At 48.5% G+C, this 19,378-nt stretch overlaps 1 protein-coding gene across 2 annotated transcripts; it reads right to left on the bottom strand.

Annotated features, from left to right (window-relative positions):
- Nucleotides 1-4,118: 4,118 nt before the first annotated feature.
- Nucleotides 4,119-6,914, bottom strand: LOC141027761 (uncharacterized). 2 transcript variants are annotated; one of them, XM_073505126.1, is made up of 6 exons: nucleotides 6,038-6,914; nucleotides 5,561-5,954; nucleotides 5,178-5,493; nucleotides 4,974-5,079; nucleotides 4,679-4,900; nucleotides 4,119-4,612 (listed from the first exon to the last, which is right to left on the bottom strand). In XM_073505126.1, exons 2-6 carry the CDS (start codon nucleotides 5,644-5,646, stop codon nucleotides 4,176-4,178), a joined length of 1,167 nt encoding a protein of 388 aa, XP_073361227.1. In that variant the 5' UTR covers nucleotides 5,647-5,954; nucleotides 6,038-6,914; the 3' UTR covers nucleotides 4,119-4,175. The 2 variants fall into 2 exon arrangements, with proteins under 2 accessions (XP_073361227.1, XP_073361226.1); XM_073505125.1 differs by having other exon boundaries at nucleotides 5,561-6,172.
- Between the last annotated feature and the right edge of the window lie 12,464 nt (nucleotides 6,915-19,378).

The raw sequence follows: 19,378 nt of genomic DNA, 5'->3' as shown, positions 1-19,378 counted from the left end.
CCTCGACAAATGCACCAAATCCACCTCCTTCAAACTAGCGGAAGAAATAGTCAAATTCTAGGTCCACCCAACAGACCCCAAGAAGACAGCATCTATAGGAGCGCAACTGAACCCAACAGTCGACGCCGCACTACGTGAATTCCTACGCAAAAACTAGGATATATTCGCCTGGCACCCTTCAGATATGCCAGGGATCCCACGCAAGCTGGCTGAACATAGCCTCAATATATTAAAGGGATTTAAACCGGTCAAGCAAACACTGCGGCGCTTTTCCGAACCCAAGCGACAAGCCATGGGGGAGGAGCTGGCCAAACTTATCGAGGCCGGATTCATTAGAGAAATCAAACATCCGGATTGGCTGGCAAACCTGGTGATGGTACCAAAGAAGGACAAAACCTGGCGCCTATGTGTCGATTTCAAAGACCTCAACAAGGCTTGCCCTAAGGATCCTTTCCCCCTCCCCCGCATTGATCAAATCATTGATGCCACCGCAGGACACGACTCACTGTGTTTCCTAGATGCATATCCCGGATACCATCAAATCAAAATGAAGGAGTCCGATCAAGCCGCAACAACATTTATCACCCCATATGGGCCATTCTACTTCAACACCATGCCCTTCGGGCTCAAGAACGCCGACGCCACATACCAACGCATGATTCAAACATGCCTGGAGAAGCATATCGGCAAGACGGTAGAAGCTTACGTCGATGACGTCATCATCAAAACTAGGCCCGTCGAAACACTAATAAACGACTTACGTCTTACATTCGACAACCTCCGTGCGTATGACATCAAACTCAACCCGGAAAAATGTGTCTTCGGTGTCCCCGCTGAAAAATTGCTGGGCTTCATCGTTTCCAATAGAGGAATAGAAGCAAATCCAGCTAAAATCCGAGCTCTATCATAGTTGGCTACGCCAACAGACCTCAAACAAGTCCAAAAACTAGCTGGTTGCGTGGCAGCATTAAGTCGCTTTATCTCCAGATTAGGAGAAAAGGCACTGCCACTTTATCGCCTCTTACGGCGCACCGATAACTTCGAATGGACAGACGCGGCGACTGCCGGACTAGAGGAAATAAAGGCCCTCCTAGCAAGCAACCCAATCCTGGCCGCACCAAATGTTGGCGAACCCATGTTGCTATACATATCGGCAACACACTAGGTGGTGAGCGCCGTGCTCGTCGTCGAACGAGAACAGGACGGACACAAATTTCTACTCCAAAAACCGGTATACTATGTATCTACTGTCCTCACGCCATGCAAATCCCGGTACCCCCATTACCAAAAGATAGCATACGCGGTCTTCATGGCATCCCGAAAGCTACGTCACTACTTTCAGGAGTGTTCAATCACGGTGGCCTCTGAAGTCCCACTCAATGACATAATAAACAACCGTGGTGCCACGGGAAGGATCGCCAAATGGGCCATAGAGCTACTTCCATTTGACGTAACATACAAGCCACGACGAGCCATCAAATCCCAAGTGCTGGCTGACTTCATCGCCGAATGGACAGAGGCCGAGCTCCCTAAAGAGTACGGCGCATATTCCAACTGGGTCATGTATTTTGACGGCTCCAAAATGCTGGCGGGGCTAGGAGCGGGAGTCGTGTTAACATCCCCCACTGGAGACGTCATCTAGTATGTACTCCAAATACTATACACAGACTCCAACAACGCAGCCGAATACCAGGCCCTATTGCATGGTCTTCGGATGGCCGTGTCCATGGCATACGACGCCTAGAGGTGCGCGGGGATTCAAACCTCGCAATATCTCAAATAAACGGAGACTTTCACGCCAAAGATCCAAAGATGGCAGCTTATCGCAATGCCGTCTTTAAAATGTCGGCTCGGTTCGAGGGGCTTGAATTTCATCACGTCGCCCGGGAAAGTAACCAGGCGGCGGACGTCCTTGCTCGCATCGGTGCTAAGCGCGACCCCGTCCCACCTAACATCTTCCTGGAAAGGCTTTTCAAGCCATCCGTGGTGTGGCAAGGGGAGGGCGGCAACAACAGTCCAGATCCGAATACAACCCCAAGTCCCGAACACACCGATAGTATCGGGGGCTCAGCCACCAAAATAACACCGTCAGCCCATCTCATTATGGCAGTCATTGCCCCATGGACCGAACCCATCTTGGCCTACATTAATAGGAAGGAGCTTCCCGAAGACCAAAACGAGGCTCGCCACATTGTCCGGCGTTCGAAGGCCTACAAGGTTCACGACGGAGAGCTCTACAAGAAAAGTACTACTGGAGTACTTCAAAGATGTATCTCCGAGGAAGAGGGGCAACAACTTTTAGCGGAAATTCTTGCTGGTCTCGGCGGACACCATGCCGCAGCTCGGGCCCTTGTTAGCAAGGCCTTCCGTACTGGGTTTTATTGGCCGACAGCCCGAGCAGACGCGCAGGACCTTGTCCAACGCTACGTCGGATGCCAACGCTTTGCCAACCAAAGCCACATGCCCCCAACTGCCTTACAAACTATCTCCATTACTTGGCCTTTCGCGGTCCGGGGACTGGATATGGTTGGACCCCTTAAAGGGGGAAGCCATAAGAAAAAATATCTGTTGGTCACGGTGGACAAATTCACTAAGTGGATAGAGGCTAAACCAGTCAAAACGGCTGAGTCCGGCCCGGTGATAGAATTCATATCCGGTGTGGTGCACCGTTATGGTGTCCCACACAGCATCATCACCGACAACGGCTCTAATTTCACAGCCGATGAGGTAAAAACCTGGTGGACTAATCTTGGCATTAAGCTCGATTACGCCTCTGTCTATCACCCGCAAACCAAAGGTCAAGTTGAACGAGCCAATGGTCTTATTATGAGCGGCATCAAGCCCAGACTAGTGCGGTCTTTGGAAGAATCAGACAAGCACTGGGTTGAGGAGCTCGACTCCGTACTCTGCGGGCTGCGGACCACGCCCAACCGTACTACTGGATACACACCTTTCTTCATGGTATACGACGCAGAGGTTGTATTGCCCTGCGATATTATCCACGACTCAGCTCGAGTGCGTATGTACGAAGAGAGAGAAGCCGAGCTTGATCGGCGGGACAGCCTAGATGCCCTGGAGGAGGAGCGCGATGTCGCAAAAGCCCATTCAGCATTTTACCAACAGCAGGCTCGAAGATATCAAAGCAGAGAAGTAGGGGCCAAGACTTACAACATTGGCGAACTCGTTCTACGCCTGCCAGAGAAGAAAAAGGACAAACTCAAGCCCAAATGGGAGGGTCCCTTCATATTTGACGAAGTTCTCACCGGAGGGGCGTACTGTCTTCATGATGCATCAGACAATCGCCTCGAGCCGAACCCCTGGAACGCGGCCAGACTCCGAAGATTCTATGCCTAGCGCCGAACTCCTTGTTCGTCTCCTAATCCCATGTAGTTTCTGTTATTTCTTCTCTCTTTTCTAATTACTTTTTCTTGCGAGTTTTACAGCTCTCGTACGGCTATACCGCACAACCCTGATACATACATCTTTAAATATGTATGCCCATTATACCTGGGGGCTTCCTTGGACAGAAGCTTTTTATTATTATTCTTCGAGCATCAAGCTCTTCACATATGAGTTTTTTCATATGCACCTTTTCTTCACCATTATATGCATCGATATGACTTAAGTTTTGGCCATGCTGGGTTGCCTGGCTCCTGTGCTTATGCCCTACGTTCTCGTTAGTTCGGCTAGGGCATAAAGGGAGCACCTCTGCGATTGTTACTGCCGGGTCATCCGGATGTGTACCTCAGACTGGGTGAAGCCGAAAGCTAGCGTTCTTAAGGGAATATTCGGTCGGTGAATTAAAGACGTTTTTTTCATTTACTCCGTAGCGAACCCCCAGAAGTTACATACACTGTGATTTTCTCATCACAATTCGGACATGTACATTAAATAGATGCACACCCAGGGAAAGGAACCCTTAACGGAACTATTCTCTCTGGAAGATGTTTCTTACAATCTCAATGTAATATAACATACCTAGCCGGATACAACTTGTCTGTTCAAGCAACTATGACCCCTACGCTTAGTTTTCCACGCATACCCCGGTCTATTCGGCCGCGAGGGTATTCGGAAACACTCCGCACCTTCGGGTCCGGAGGTTGAAGCGAAAAGGTCTGCCATGACAAATGATATACAATTCAGCTAGAGTTCCAAATGTCGAGGACAGTACATAGTCACTTGGACTCAAACACTTCCTCCTCTACACTGTCCAACAGGTAGTCTAACTTACAATCCTGTTGGGAATATTTGGCGGCCACCTCTACTTGGTCATATACTATACTAATGGGAATTTCTTCCCCATTTGACCCTAGCGGTCCAACTAGGGCCATGTGATTAGGATCCAGCTTGGTATATCGCGTTTTCACCATGGCCCAGGCCTCTCGCGCACCCTCTCGGCAGGCCGTTATCTTCCATAGTCGGATACGCCGCCACGCTCCCTTGAACAGCTCTACAAGCTCCTCCATACTTCCTGGAGGGGAGGTGGATGGCCATAGGGCCTTGGCAACACTCCACATCGCTAGCCGAGCATGTTCGTGCAACTGCGGCAGCCCTTGCAGCAGATCACTTGATGATCCGGACACCTCCTCTTCAGGACGGCCCGTCAATATACCTGCAATCATAACTATATCAGTTCCATTTATCTCCGAACTACTTTAACAATAGTTCAGATACATACTAAATATGTCGCCCCGCAGCTTCTTGTTCTCCTTCATAGAGTCGGCTAGCTGGGATCGCACATCTTTCAACTGTTCGCCCAATGCAGTGTTGGAATCCTGTAGCTTGTTTTTCTCGTCCCTGACTCGGGTCAACACACGCTCGCCTGTGGCGTGTAGCCTTTTCGCCTCTTTTTCCCCCTCTTGGGCGATCTTCAACTTCTCTTCAAGTTGATCGGGCGATCCTATTATGCGATAAGCAACAGTATTAGTACAGTTGGTATACACTTATTGTTCCTCGATAGAGGGGAATGTTACCAGATGACGCCTTCTTGAAGTTTTCAAGCTCGGCGGTAGCGGCACTCAGCTGCGCCCGACACTGCTCCAGCTCTTGGGCTAGCAGGCCATTCTTCTCTGTAAGGACCTGGTTATACAACGATCCTCAAATTAGTTGTACCAACTTCTTCCAGTCTCGGGGGCTACGGGCATACGGTTACCCTTTTCGGACAAAGAAATATTTACCTGCACATCTGTCAAATGTTGCTTTGTGGCTTTTCTAAGCCCATGTCGAGCAGCTCGAATGTATGCGTCGGCCGAACTGAAAGCATTGAATGCCTCTCCCAAGAACTTGGGGTCTCGTAAGACAGCCCGGCAGTGCCGATGATTCATGGCGCTCTCTACTTCCGAGTTGGTAACAGACATATCTTCCGAACCCTCGGCTGAAGGACAGTCCGGTGTTGTCCCCATAGCGGCCCCCACCCCTCCGGTGGGACCTAAATCCTGGTTGAGGGGAGTGCGACCGGCCGAATCCCCGGACATAGTCTGGCGAACCTTTTTCCTGATACAGGACCAACATAACAATTACGGTTGGGTACGACTGCCAAAACATATCTTCAAATCCATACCTCTTCGACGAAGGACCGGCCTTGTCTTCGCTAACCTTCCTTTTCGAGGCCTTGCTCGGTGCGGTAGCCGCTCTTTTTGGAGTCATCCCTGGCGTAGCATGACGTGCTGAACGCCTCCCCTTTGAAGCATGAGACAGTGCGGTGGGTGATGCAGGGCGAGGAAAATCTTTCGGGGGGGATTTCTCCTGATTACTTACGTGGGAAGCTGGAAGAAGACCAGGATAATCTGCAATGATGGCCACTTCTGTGCCGTCATAGCTAGCATGGTAAAACACCCCTTCCGCGAGTACCACGAATATGTCCGGGTCCTCTTCGAACCTAGGATCAAGCTCCCGGTGTGGTTCTCCGGCTGTGGGGTAGGGCTACTAAGCCCCTCGGTTACCTTCCGCCAGTGCTGTTTCAAAATAAACGGATAGGGAATTCATTAAAGATGGATACGAGAGCGGAATGAATAAAAGCAAAGAGGTTAGGACTCACCCAGCTGGGAGGGTTGTACATGGAATACCCTTCTCTCCGATTAGTGCGGAGAAATTCTTCTTCCTCCCCTTTGAACAGCTCGGTCAGTATCTTGGCTAAAGCGGCGGGGGTGTCCGGACCATAGCGGGAGGCGTCATCCTCCCCATTGTAGTGCCACATTGGGAGCCCTCTGTATTGAAGTGGCTGAACCCCCCGTACTATGGAGGTCGCCATTACCTCCACTATTGTAATACCGGACTGGGCAAGCATCCTTATCTTGCCCAGGAGCTGACAAACTTCCGCACTATCCTCTTCTTCAAGACTTTGGGGACGCCAGCTGTGACGTTTCTTCAGGGGAACGCTTACAAATTCCGGTAGACCCCTGCGAACTGGGTCAGGAAGAGCGACATCTTCTATATAGAACCATTCGGAAGGCCATTCTTCGGATGCCTTCCTTGGTGTGCCGGACAGGTATCCGGTGTCGGCGACGCGCCATACTTCGGCTCCGCCCACTTCAAATATTGACCCCTGGTGGTTGCGCGGGACAAGGCAGAACAACTTTCTCCACAGTTCGAAATGGCCCTCAATGCCCAGAAACAGTTCGCACAACGAGACATAGCCTGCAATGTGCAAAATGGAGGCCAGGGTAAAGTTGTGCAGCTGAAGACCATAGTACTCTAGAAGCCCCCGGAGGAACGGATGGATTGGAAACCCGACGCCCCTTAACAGATATGGGACGAAACAAACTCGTTCCCCCGGATGGATTGGGAAAATCCTCCGCCTGAGTCTCACAATTAAGGGAGGCTTGCCTTGCTCGAACAGGGACTAGATTGGCAGGGGGGAATCCCTATGTTTGCAGCTTCTTTAATTGGCTGTAGGCCACTGAGCACTTCTCCCACTCGCCTCTCTCTGAGTCGAAGGAGGAAGTGGGAATGCTGGCCATGTTGGAATGGCTTCTCCTAGTAGTATTTGGGGATTTTTCTCCGCGAGATGTTGAATGGATCCAGGATCCGATCTCTTTAAATAGGCGCTCTTCCTAGCCTAAACGGGGTGTTATTTGTAAAAAAACCCTGACCCCCCACATTCGCTCGACACATGGAGGACGAGGTTATTAAACACGCAGAAGTCGAGGGGAGACATTGAATCTACGACCGAATACATTACTTGGAAATCACTAAAGGAGGAACCCTCCTTGCAATACCAAAGACAATTTGAGTGCCGGACACCTCGCTATTGGAGACTGGTTCGGGGGCTACTGAGGGAGTCCTGGACTAAGGAGTCCTCGGGCGGCCGGCCTATTATCCATGGGCCGGACTGATGGGCTGTGAAGACGTGAAGGCCGAAGACTGTACCTGTATCCGGATAGGACTCTCCTTGGCGTGGAAGGCAAGCTTGGCGATCGACCATGAAGATTCCTTCTTATGTAATCGACTCTATGTAACCCTAGATCCCCCCTGTGTCTATATAAACTGGAGGGGTTAGTCTGGATAGAGGATACACATTACCATAGTCATACAGGCTAGACTTCTAGGGTTTAGCCATTACGATCTCGTGGTAGATCAACTCTTGTAATACTCATATTCATCAAGATCAATCAAGCAGGAAGTAGGGTATTACCTCCATAGAGAGGGCCCGAACCTGGGTAAACATCGTGTCCCCTGTCTCCTGTTACCATCGATCCTAGACGCACAGTTCGGGGCCCCCTACCCGAGATCCGCTAGTTTTGACACCGACAATGATGACTAGAGCACGCCGCTTGACTTACGAGACACATACCAGCAGCGTAGGGTCATATCAAAGTCAGACAACTTGCTTGAGTGATCACAGTACTGGTACTCCCTATAGTACCTACTACTATGCCCTAACTTGCTTGAGTAGAGTAGTACTTGGAGTAGGACTCTGCTCTACTACTAGCACCAGAGGAGTAGTATGTTCTAATCTAAAATAGTTACAAACTTCAATGCCCGAGCGTGGAACGACTACGAACCGCCATTGGTGCTAACTCCAATCCCCAGCAAACGTTCGTTGGGAGACATGGCAGTTGCAAACGCCCGCGACACAGTTACAGTACGTGTGTAAGGGTGGCGGTTTTGTCAAATACTATGGCTTAAAAACAGGCCACCGTCGGATGAAAATCTGACGGTTACGCGGGATTCGCCAGGATTGAGCTCGCGCCGAACAATCGCCAGATATCATTACTAAAAAAAAGTTTAAAACACCCGGGGCTATAACTTGCACCGGTTGATCACTAACAATGATACTAACATAGTTGTAAAATGGTCAAAGACCGGGTCTACGTGGTGTTTGGAATTATATGCAAAAAAATTAGCAAGATGCCCGTGCATTGCATGGAACATCAAGATGCATTTTTTTACAAAACACCTTTTGTGATTGACCCATGCAGGAGTAATCCCATGTGTAAAAACTAAAGGTATCTTGAGAATTTTATCAGAAAATGGTATGTCGACCATTTCATCGAAAAAATGATATGTCGAGAAAGATGATAGAGGTGAGGAGGAGTGGGGCGTGGTGGTGACTGGTGGTCGGACTGGGCGGAGGCATGTGGATGGACGGCGCCGGCAGCGGCCACCATGCCAGATTGTTCCAGAGACTTCCTTTTGTAATTGCTCAGCAATGAGGTTGTGGGAGATAAGGATGAACGAGGCAAGGACTTATCTGTAAATGTGGAGAGAGGTGCGGGTATCTTTTGTAAATTTGTCATAGTTTGCTTTCTATCCGTCAGATATAGATCGGACAGTCTATATTACAAGATGGCAGGCACACCATCATCATTAACTTAGTTTTTTCTCTACTCCTACTCCTATAAAAGACTCAGTTGGTGATGATGGTGTGTCTGCCGTCCGCCATTTCTGAACATTACATCTGCATCTAACGGCTGTGATGTAAGTTGTGGCCTTTTGCAACAATTCCCACTTCTTTGCTCCAGTTTACACAAATCCCCTTAGTATCTTAAAACCAACCACATTCCTCCCTTACTTTATCAAAATAGCCCAAAGAATATATTTGGAGTGAAACATAAGATATTTTAGTAAACTGTTTTCTTTCAAATTTGTGAATATGTATTATTCTACTTTGGATCCGTTGCAACGGACGGGCTCATTATTATAAAGGTTTATCTCTTGCATTCTCCGCAACCAACACCTAGTGTACTGGTCCGGGCCGGATGCTCGCAGCGCGATCACGTGAGTTCGAATTCTGTCCTAAACTTTAGCTTTTTATATTTTTTAATATATACTATACTTCTTTCGCTACTGTACTGGCAGTGGAACCCACATAGTACTTAAAATACAGGATTAAGGATGGATTTGTTTTTTTTTAACTTTATGTACGAATCTGTAGCCAGCCGGCAAGTCATGTACACTGTACTCACAGCGGAACCCACAGAGTACTTAGAATACAAGATTAAGGATGCAATTAACTTTTTATAGAGGAAGAATCATACACGCAATTAACTCAAATGGATTGGACGTGACTCTATTATTCTTCAACGGCAACTGACAAATTTCCTCCGGCGGGCCAGAGTAGCTTTCTGGGTTTGCATGCAGGTTTAACGGAGGGGTTTGATGGAGGCGAGGAGGCGTGTTCAGTCGGGCGTGCAGTGGACGGCGCAGTACTATTTAATTTGACAACTACAACTAGTCTATACCTACTAATAATAGGGTTAACGCTTCTTCCTCCCTAATTTTCGTCCGTTAGTTTCGTACGTCGTCCTTCGCTGCCGTAATTTTCGTCCGTTCGCTCGTAGCTTTGTAAAGTAATGGGCCAGAATATTTGTTATGGGCTGCTACAAGTTGGACCTCGCGCCTGCCTTCCACTCCCCTCTATTATGGCTGAGGCAAACAGAGTTTGCTTAAAATTAGTCCCACCCTGCTCTTTTAAATCAAATCCTAGCAACTTATATACCTTCTGAGTTGTGGGAATCAATAAGCCAGGAAAAGAGGGTGAGATATGGGTCATGTTTATATCATAGAAAAGTGAAGAAAGATGCGATGCATCACCAACCGCAAATGCTGAAGCTGACCCGCAAAGGTTGGGTGTGAGGAAAGTCACGAACAAACAGAGTTTGCCCCGGAAGGAAGGTCACGAACAATCAAGGAGGGGGGAGAGAGAGGCGCATGAAGTCTCAAAAAATAAAAAGCAGCAAGCCAGCATCAGAAGCCTAGACATGGAGGGGAGAGAGCCAATCTGAATACAGAAAATCAGGACACGCACCGAGACGGCCGGTGCTGGGCATGAGCATGGCCGCCCAATCGGTGGCTCTCCTCTGCAGAGGAGCCTATCGTGGCGCGTGGCCCGCACCATGGCCAGGAGGAAGCAAGGGGTCCGGGGGGAGCGGGTGTGGAGCCCGCGCCATGGATGGCCCGGTGGTGCGGGAGATCCGGCGGAGTGGCGGGAGGAGGGATCCCGCCGGCGGCATGTCCCAGGGCTGCGAGCGATGCGGGTATATGCGGGGAAGGTCGTGGTATCTGGGTAAGTCTGGGGATGTGGATTACTGAAGAGAAGATGACCTGCCAGCGACGAATCCAGGCTGGAGAAGCGCCAGCGACGCGGCTGGTTTCTTCTAGACCAGCCGACGTGTGAGGCTAGCTAGCGTGCGCATGTTCACAGGTTCATTTCCAGTTTTATTTTTAAATAAGTAGTTCACGGACCGATGAAAATCTGCAGATGCATCACGCGGACGTACTAGCTTTTATCCTACCAGGCTACCACCAAGATTTGAAGACATTAATAATTCTATGTAGGATAGCATTAACTTAATGATAATCATCTAAAAGGATTTACATAGAATATCATAGTTGGCTAATATAAACTTAAACTGCAAGCCAAAATGGTTGCACAATTTTTAAAAGGGGTTGCCGAGAAGAAATAAAACACTACTATACAAACAACACATATATTTAGATGCTTATCTGCAAGCTAATTAAATTAATTTATGAGTAGCTATTTATGATGAAAAATTTAATCAATTTTGTTTTTTAATCAACAACAAATTCCTGCATTATAGAAAAAACTTTCGAGAATTCTGCATATATTACAACAGAATAAGGACTTCAGGGTTAGCACTGGACAGAGGTATGCATGTCTGGACGTTCGATGAAGTTTACCATATTTTTATTGTTTGTTGTTGGTAACTCAAAATAAAAACCATGTGTACGATATTTTTATTATCAGTGTGGTAATCTGAAGATAAGGTTATTCACCCGATTATTGACTAGGATTCACGTTGCAAGTTCCGAACTAGCGTCCCAAAGAATTGTATTGTTAATTAATCCATCAACCATATACACTTAATTATCTATTTGGTTCATTTATGTCTAAAAAATTCCATTTGGTTAATTTAGCCGCATTGTAATCAGCCGCTTGGTTTATCGCAATTGTTGTTTAACCAATAGTGAAGCACGGGCAGTGGGCATGTAGTTTTTTCTCCCGTTGCAACGCACGGGCAATTTTCCTAGTATATTATAAAAAACAAAGAAGAGTAGTAGAGATAGAGATAAGAATAGATACTAGGGAGGAGCACCATCTACTGCTTCGTGGGCTACTCCTGCACTCCATTCGGCGGCCGCAACGTCCCCTACAGCCACTCCCTCCTGCGCTCCATTCGGCGGGCGCTGTTGAAATTTGGGGAGCGCACTCTCGCGACTGCTAGCAGCGACGACTTCACCGACGATGACTTCTTCCCCGACCTCGGCAACCTCTTCCTCAACGACATGGGCGACAACCTCAACGCCAATGGTGCTGCTCCCATTGCACCGTATGTGTTTCTGTCCTTCCTGTTCGAAATCGTGGTAGAATTCATGTTTCTAGTCTGTGTCCTAGATTCGATCTGTTCATCTACTATGATAGTCCGCATGATTAGTTTAATCTCTGTTATAGCCGTCATGATTTATTTTGTGCTTATTCGGACTAAATCTCGTAGTAACTTGCTCATATATTCAACTGACGGAACATCCTCTACAGCCACTCCCGTTTCATGGACGGCCTGGTCGATGCCTCCAAGGAGCCCTTCGTCTACTGCTATGAGTGCCCGGTGCCGTTTTGGGGCTCGCCGGCGGACATCGTGCATCACCTGACGTAGGTGTGCGGCGATCACTACTGGCCCTTGGCGAAGAACATCAAGTACGAGACGTGCTACCCGTTCACCATGCCGGAGTCGCTGGAGGATCACCGCCGCCTGCTAGTCTCCGAGGAGGACGGCAGCGTCTTCCTCTTGATCGTGGGCACCGGCGAGGCCCGCGCAGGCTGCCGCCCCGTCTCTGTAGTGTGCGTCAGGGGCGACGCCGCTGACGCTGACACTGACACGAGGCCGATGTACGGGTGCGTGCTCACTATTACTACCCCTCGGAGGTACGTGGGCGGCGACACTAGCTACGTCAAGCTGACTTGGACTCTGCCGAGCTAGGACCTTCCCGCCGATGTGGACATGGAAGACGCACGGTATTATTTGACCCCCAACAATGTGCACGGGGACTCCAAGGAGGTTCACCTGGACATCTGCATTATCAAGTTAAATGTTGATCATTAGTCTTCGCTCAATGTAATCCGCTGTCTAAGCATGTGGAGACTTCCATGCATGATCTTGCTCTATTGGAGTATCGCACATGAATAAAAGTGTATCCATTTATGGCTTAGTCTAGAATCTTCCATGTATGAATTTTTACTACAGTATTGGTGAAAGATTTTTGATGAACCATTTCTTACATATCCTCTGCCCCCTTCCAAGTCATCCTGATTTAATCCCTCCGTCTAGGTGTATAAGGGCATGGTTACTACTTAAATAGTATAGCCAACTGTTGACTATAAGAAAGTGCCATGTCATCTGTAGCCAACATGTATAACAATGGATACTCAAAAACTAGTTCTTGATGATTATTTCTTGCAAAGCACAATAAGAGTTATTTCCTCACAAGTTTTGGATGCAGGTTGAACAGTTGAACGCTTTTGTTTGCAAAAGATACTTTTTATCTATTTCACCCGGATGTTTGTGAGCTCTAGAGATGAAATAATATCCGAAGAAACCTATCGATACCCGTTACACATGAGATGAACCCCACATCCTTTGTCAAAATAAACAACTCCCTGATCAATTCATTTCACTCTTCCGTGCAACGCACGGGCACCTTACTATAGATTAGTACGTCCAAAAATTGAACTAACATTATATATAGTACGATAAATGATAATGCATGTCACCTAAAATTATATCATTGAAAACTATGTTCAAATACGAATCCAACGATATTGTTTTTGTTGACATGCACTAACATTTTGTGAGTTAAATCTTCAGTCAAATTCAATGGGGGATAAACCACGACCGATGTAGTAAACCACGACCGAGTACTAGTGTAGAGGGCGGCGCTGCACGGGAGTCTCACCCCGCTCGTGGCGCGGCAGTAAAGCCGTCATATCACAAAACCCAACCACTTCTAGTAATAAGTGGCCTGGTAAAATAAACGGACAAGCAACCATCACATTCGTCCGTCTTTTTTGCATTTCATCTCTCTGCATTTACTTTCTCCGGTTCATCTCGCACACTCGATCCCTAGCTACTACTCCTACTATCCCTAGCTACTACTCCTAGGGCCAGTTCTTTTGGCGGCTTCCCCAACTTTTCCCATAAGACTAGTCACAGTGGAGTGTAACATTAAGGCGCCTCACTCATTTATTTGGGCTTCTAAACTACTACTAGCAGTACCTCCGTTCTGGTTTATTCCTCACCATTGTAATTTGTGCTAAATTTTGACCAAAGATTTAACTGATAAAATGTTAGTGCATGTGACATGCACTGACATTTCATTAGTAAAATTTATGATCAAAATTTGACACAGATTACAATGGGGACCAATAAACCAGGACAAAGTACGACAGAGAAATAATCACAGAGAAGGAAGCTAAAAGTAAACAATCAAACGAGCATTTTTGCATTTGTTTTGCATTGAATCGTTTCACAAGCTTGACTAGTGCTGTTTCTCTACTTTTACAAAAACCGCATCGTAATGTTAAACCGTGCATTTGCACGTACATAAGTAATAGTAGTACTCCCTTCGTCTAGGTGTATAAGTCTTCCCTTCTTCTTGGTCACGGTGCACAACCAAAGATGACTTATTGACCTGGATGGAGGGAGTAGCACATTCTGCAAGCATATATAGAGAGAGACGTGTAGTGCGATAGTATATAGTAAAGTTTGTGCTATATGCACGTACTTACAAAATGCGTACGAATACACAAGGTTTCCAAACTTTCCCTTTTACATACTTAATTAAGGACGCTAATAATTCCTGAACGTTCGAGATTTATCGTTTGCGTCCCAAAACTAATGAGATCGCCTTACGAAACAAAAATTATACTCCTACTAAAAGCCACAGCGCTCGCAGGAGCGCTTGCGGCGCACCACGAGTGCCCTAGTGCGCGGCCGTTTCCCAGTGCGCCGACACAGCGCCTCTTCCTCAGCCTTGCAACTCGCGAGGTGCTGATTAGCGGCTTGCCGGCGGGCGAGCGCGATCTCACCGGTGTGGTGATCCAGCGCCAACAGGTACTCCTCCTCGCTGGAAGCGTGCACCCGGTCCACATACCGCCAAGCGTAGATGAGGCGCTTGGGCCCGACTGCACTCAGGGCTTTGGCACGGGCGTCCTCCGCCACCCTCACGGCCCTCGCACGAGCCTTCTGCCAAAGAGCCAATTGCTTGACTCTCTCGGACGCGACATAGGCCTACTATCACGACCGGTTTTCCAATAAAACATTTATTGAGAAACCGATCCCTTTAACGGACCAGTAGAGAAGAATCCTTCTTACTGGTAGACAAATTCTTGATTACAGAAATATCCAGGAGTACTAAATATAATACACGGTTGAGCGGAAGCTGCTCAATAAATTTTATTACAAGCACGCCGATATTATACATAAAAGCGGATATGACACAATGGGTGTGGTGGCAAAACTACTGACTCGTAATAAAAGTGGCGGTGGATATGTCATAGCGAAGTGGGTGACATGACTCCTAAATCTTACAGCTCATCGAGCGTCGGAGTGAGGCTCGAGGACTTTTATTTTGGGTGGCGGAAGCGTATATAATACAAGTGACCGAATCCAGAATCGCACGGGACTGACTGGGACTCCTCTAGGCGTCGGACTCGCTATCAAACTCATCATCCATGAGATCGCCTTCGTCAATATCTGGCCAAATCAACAAGCCAGGTGAGTACTATGAAAGTACTCGCAAGACAGTTTGGACATAAGATATAACAAATGCAATCATGATGCATATGAACAGATTAATAATGCGCACTCAGATAATAAAATAACAATGCATGGGAAATAAAAAGGAAGTCGGGCGGTAGTCCTTCCGAAATCCCAATGTAATACTGAAGACCAATCGAGTGTTTGAAATTACTCCTCGAAAGGATACAAATAAATTAACAATGCCGCAGTCGGGCGTCAGGGCGACACCACATAAAGGGCTTATAATGGAATATAAACGACAGTGCGTGCCACAGTCGGACGTCTGAACGACATCGCGTAAAGGGCTTATATCAAAAGTAAATAACGAGAGTGCCACAGTCGGACGTCTGAGCGACATCACATAAAGGGCTTATATCGAAAGTAAATAACAAGAGTGCCACAGTCGGACGTCTGAGCGGCATCACATAAAGGGCTTATATCGAAAGTAAATAACAAGAGTGCCACAGTCGGACGTCTGAGCGACATCACATAAAGGGCTTATATCAAAAGTAAATAACGAGAGTGCCATAGTCGGACGTCTGAGCGACATCACATAAAGGGCTTATATTAAAAGTAAATAACGAGGGTGCCACAGTCGGACGTCTGAGCGACATCACATAAAGGGCTTATATTTCATAACTCAATATTTCAGTAGCTCATGAAGTTAAATCATTTCAAGGAAATACTCAGGTACGAAATAATAAAATGGTTAGTCCATCCACAGGAATAACATTCAACCGGATTTTCCACTCAAGCTTGTTCACCGGGGATTTCCACGGAGGCTGACACAGGGACTGACACTGAGACTGATATGGATACTGTTTGGATACATTGACCCCGGGTCCTTGACCATGGACACGGTGACTCGGAAGGCTTTGACTCTGCACAGTTTGTACTCTTAACCACAGCCAACGGATTTCAGTAGTCACAAGGGACTAGTTCCGTTTACGGTATTTTAGGAGAAACACATCTAACCAGTACACACCCATTCCACATTCCGTTGCCAGGAATCACCCCAAGCAACGTTCAAGAAAAACCTTGAGACGGGGAGGCTACAACCTCGCGTAGCATGGGATCAAATTTATATCGCGCGCTCTAAGGGGTGCCCCCCTCTCGGTCCCAACCGGAAACACCCATGCCCCCTGACCGGATGACTGGCTTTAATCCAGGGCCATGGAACCCTCATCCCGGCCCCTCTATTTGGTGTGTACAAGGAAAGAGGTTTGCAACTTACTAAACCGTATTCTTTGAAGAAAACATGTGGCAGCACGGGAGGGGACGAACGGTAACGTGACTCGGTCCACATTCACGTCGGAGTTTAATGGTTGACATAAGACTGGCATGCTACAACAATACCATCTTACTACCTCTCATGTCACCACATGATCAGGTCATCTCCCATCAAAAGATCACATCAAACTTCGAAGCACACAGGTAGTTGCCTTGCATGCAACGTAAAACTCACTGATGCCCATATGCCATGCACCAACTATTCGAGCAAACATGCAAAACACTCGTCATATCAAAGGTTCAAACATGCTTGCCTGGTTCGGAGAAGTCGGAGTCTAGCTCGGCGAAGTTCGCGGCTCCGTCACCTCCTCCGGTATCTACGGTATAAAGAAACCGTATACTAACGTGAATACCGTTGCGTGTATAAAATTTATTCCAAATTTTTTCCAAATAAATACTATAAAAAACTAGACAAAAATACAAGACTGACAAAAAAAGAATCAATCAAAAAGCATATTTTGCTTAAAAGATATAAGGGTTTTAGTCCAAGGACTAATCTGTGATGAAACAGAAAAGTTCCAGGGGCTTGTTTGAAAAAGCAGAAAACGCTTCGGTACGAAATACGCCAGCCCAGAGGGAAAACACACTTTGCCCGAAGGCGCCTTCAGAAAACGGTTCGAAGGAAAAGAAAGAGAGGCTGACGGGGGGGGGGGGTCCCACCCATCAGGTTCAAATTCCAACAGAGCTCGCCGGCGCCCGAAGGCTGCGGTGGTCGCCGGCGTTGATCCACGGCGAGGTAGGGTGATCGCAGGGTACCTACGGGTTCAGGGTGTCCTTCCGCGTCGGTGGGTGGTGGACTTGGCCGTCGGTGAGCACCACGTCGACGGCGACCTTATCTCCGACGGACGGTGGTTCGGGCGAGGGTGGAACTCTCCGGTGGGTGCTGCAAACTCCAAATTGGTGCGCGGGTTAGAGAGGTGGATGCACTAGGATGCTACTGGCATGAGCTGAGAGGAGGGGGTGCACGCACGGGAGCGAATCTTGTCGGATCCCGAAGCGGGTCGAGGCGGCCGGAGTTGGGGAAGAAGACTTCCTCGGGGTCTGCCCAGTGGCTTGGTGTGGTACTTGTGAGGTGTAGGGATGGTGCGTGTTTGAGTTCGAGCTCGGGACCTCCTTTTATAGGCGATCCGAGGGGGTGGCCGTGAACGGGATAACGCCGGCGAGCAATTACGGCGAGGCAGAGGTCGGGCAGGAGGTTTAGGTGACTTGGCATCACCGTGGTGGTCCACTGGCGCCGTTTCTCCGCTAAAACCTCGGTCGGGTTGGGGTAATGCTCCGGTCCTCGACGGAACGGCCGTACGGCACGACGGCGGCAGGGAGCGCGCTCCGTGCCTCCCAGTTCACGACGACGGCTCTGCAGCGTGCACAGAGGAGGGGACGGCCACGCGGTGGCCTTTGGTGGCTTGGGCGGTGCTGGACGGCGCCGTCCCACGCTGCGCTTCTCTGGCAGCCGCAGCAGGCGCTGCTGCCGCCGCGCATGGGGCGATGCAACCTCGGCCAGCTCGCCGCCGACGCCCGCAAGCATCCAGGCGACCGTGCGGCGCGGGGATAAAAAGGAGGAACAGGGCGCAAGGTGCCACTGCAGGTACTGGCGAGATCGACATGGTGTTATGAAGAAAACGACACTGGCCCTGAAACTGTTTCTCTGAAACTCTGAATTTCGACAGTAATAGTGCCCTCCAGGTGTTCGACGATATGATTTGGGCACGAGGGAAATTTTTTCTGGAGCTGGGACTTGGTGAGGTGACCTCTTGATGCATCCAAAGGCTGCCTGAATTTTCTCAGATTTTTAGGAGAAGGAAACAACTTGGTCAAACTTTAGGAAGTTTGACCTCGGTCAAACCTAATATGCAGAGTTTACCAGTACTACTCGCTAGTTGCTTAGCCGAATCACCCAACACGCCACACGGGGAGTTCAGTGTCACAAAATTTTGAGGTCGGCGGGAAAATCTCCCCCGACCCTGATTCGAGTAGTGGGAAGTTACCATCATAGCCTTCGGAACAGGCCTACGGAGGTTGGTAGGGGCTGTTTTCGTAACTTCAGGTTCACCCTACTCAGCCAACCCCACCCCGGCACCCAGATTAGTACACCTGAATACTCCCCATTTTCTATCCCCACCGCAAAATAGACTTCTCCACGGCACCGCAGCCTTCGTGCTCCTCCCCTTCTACATCGGCGCACTCGTCTACCGCAGCGCATCTGCCTCATCGACGACCTTGTACGCCGCACTGGAGCCGGTCCACCGTCGTCGTCGTACACGGAGCCTCTTCCCCGGCACCGTCTTCCACGGTCTCGGATCTGCTTCCCGGAAGCCGACGCCAAGCGGAGAAGCACCACCATCGTGGACAATGAACTGACTCCCATTGCCGACCATGACTCACAGAGGCCGCCGCGACCATCGTTCTCCTCCTCGATTGGTAATGTGTGTATTGAATCACTTAGCAGTACATGTGCAGTTCCAATTCTGTTCATACCTACCCTTCAAATTTCTTGGGTGCTATTGTTCCTGTACAAGTAATTGGTTATAGCCTCCATTGTCCAACAGTCAGCTTGTGATTGTGCGTCGCTCTTGTATCGTGCTGTGCTTGGGTAGTTTTTTCATCTGCAACCAGTAGTTTGGCAAATGATGGAAAGTTTTTTAGAACTAGCAAGATGCCCATGCGTTGCACGCATCAAGATGCATTTGTATGAGTAGTTTATCTTGTGGGAGAAAAGGATGAACGAGGGAATGCCTTATTTGCAAATGCAGAAAGGGGTGTGGGTATCTTTTTGCAAAATTGCCACAGTTTCCTTCCTATCCGTCGGATATAAATCGGATGGCCTATATTGC

Source organism: Aegilops tauschii, chromosome 7, assembly GCF_002575655.3.
Source record: "Aegilops tauschii subsp. strangulata cultivar AL8/78 chromosome 7, Aet v6.0, whole genome shotgun sequence".
In the NCBI taxonomy this organism is placed as follows: Eukaryota; Viridiplantae; Streptophyta; class Magnoliopsida; order Poales; family Poaceae; genus Aegilops; species Aegilops tauschii.
This window is presented reverse-complemented; position numbering and strand designations above follow the sequence as displayed.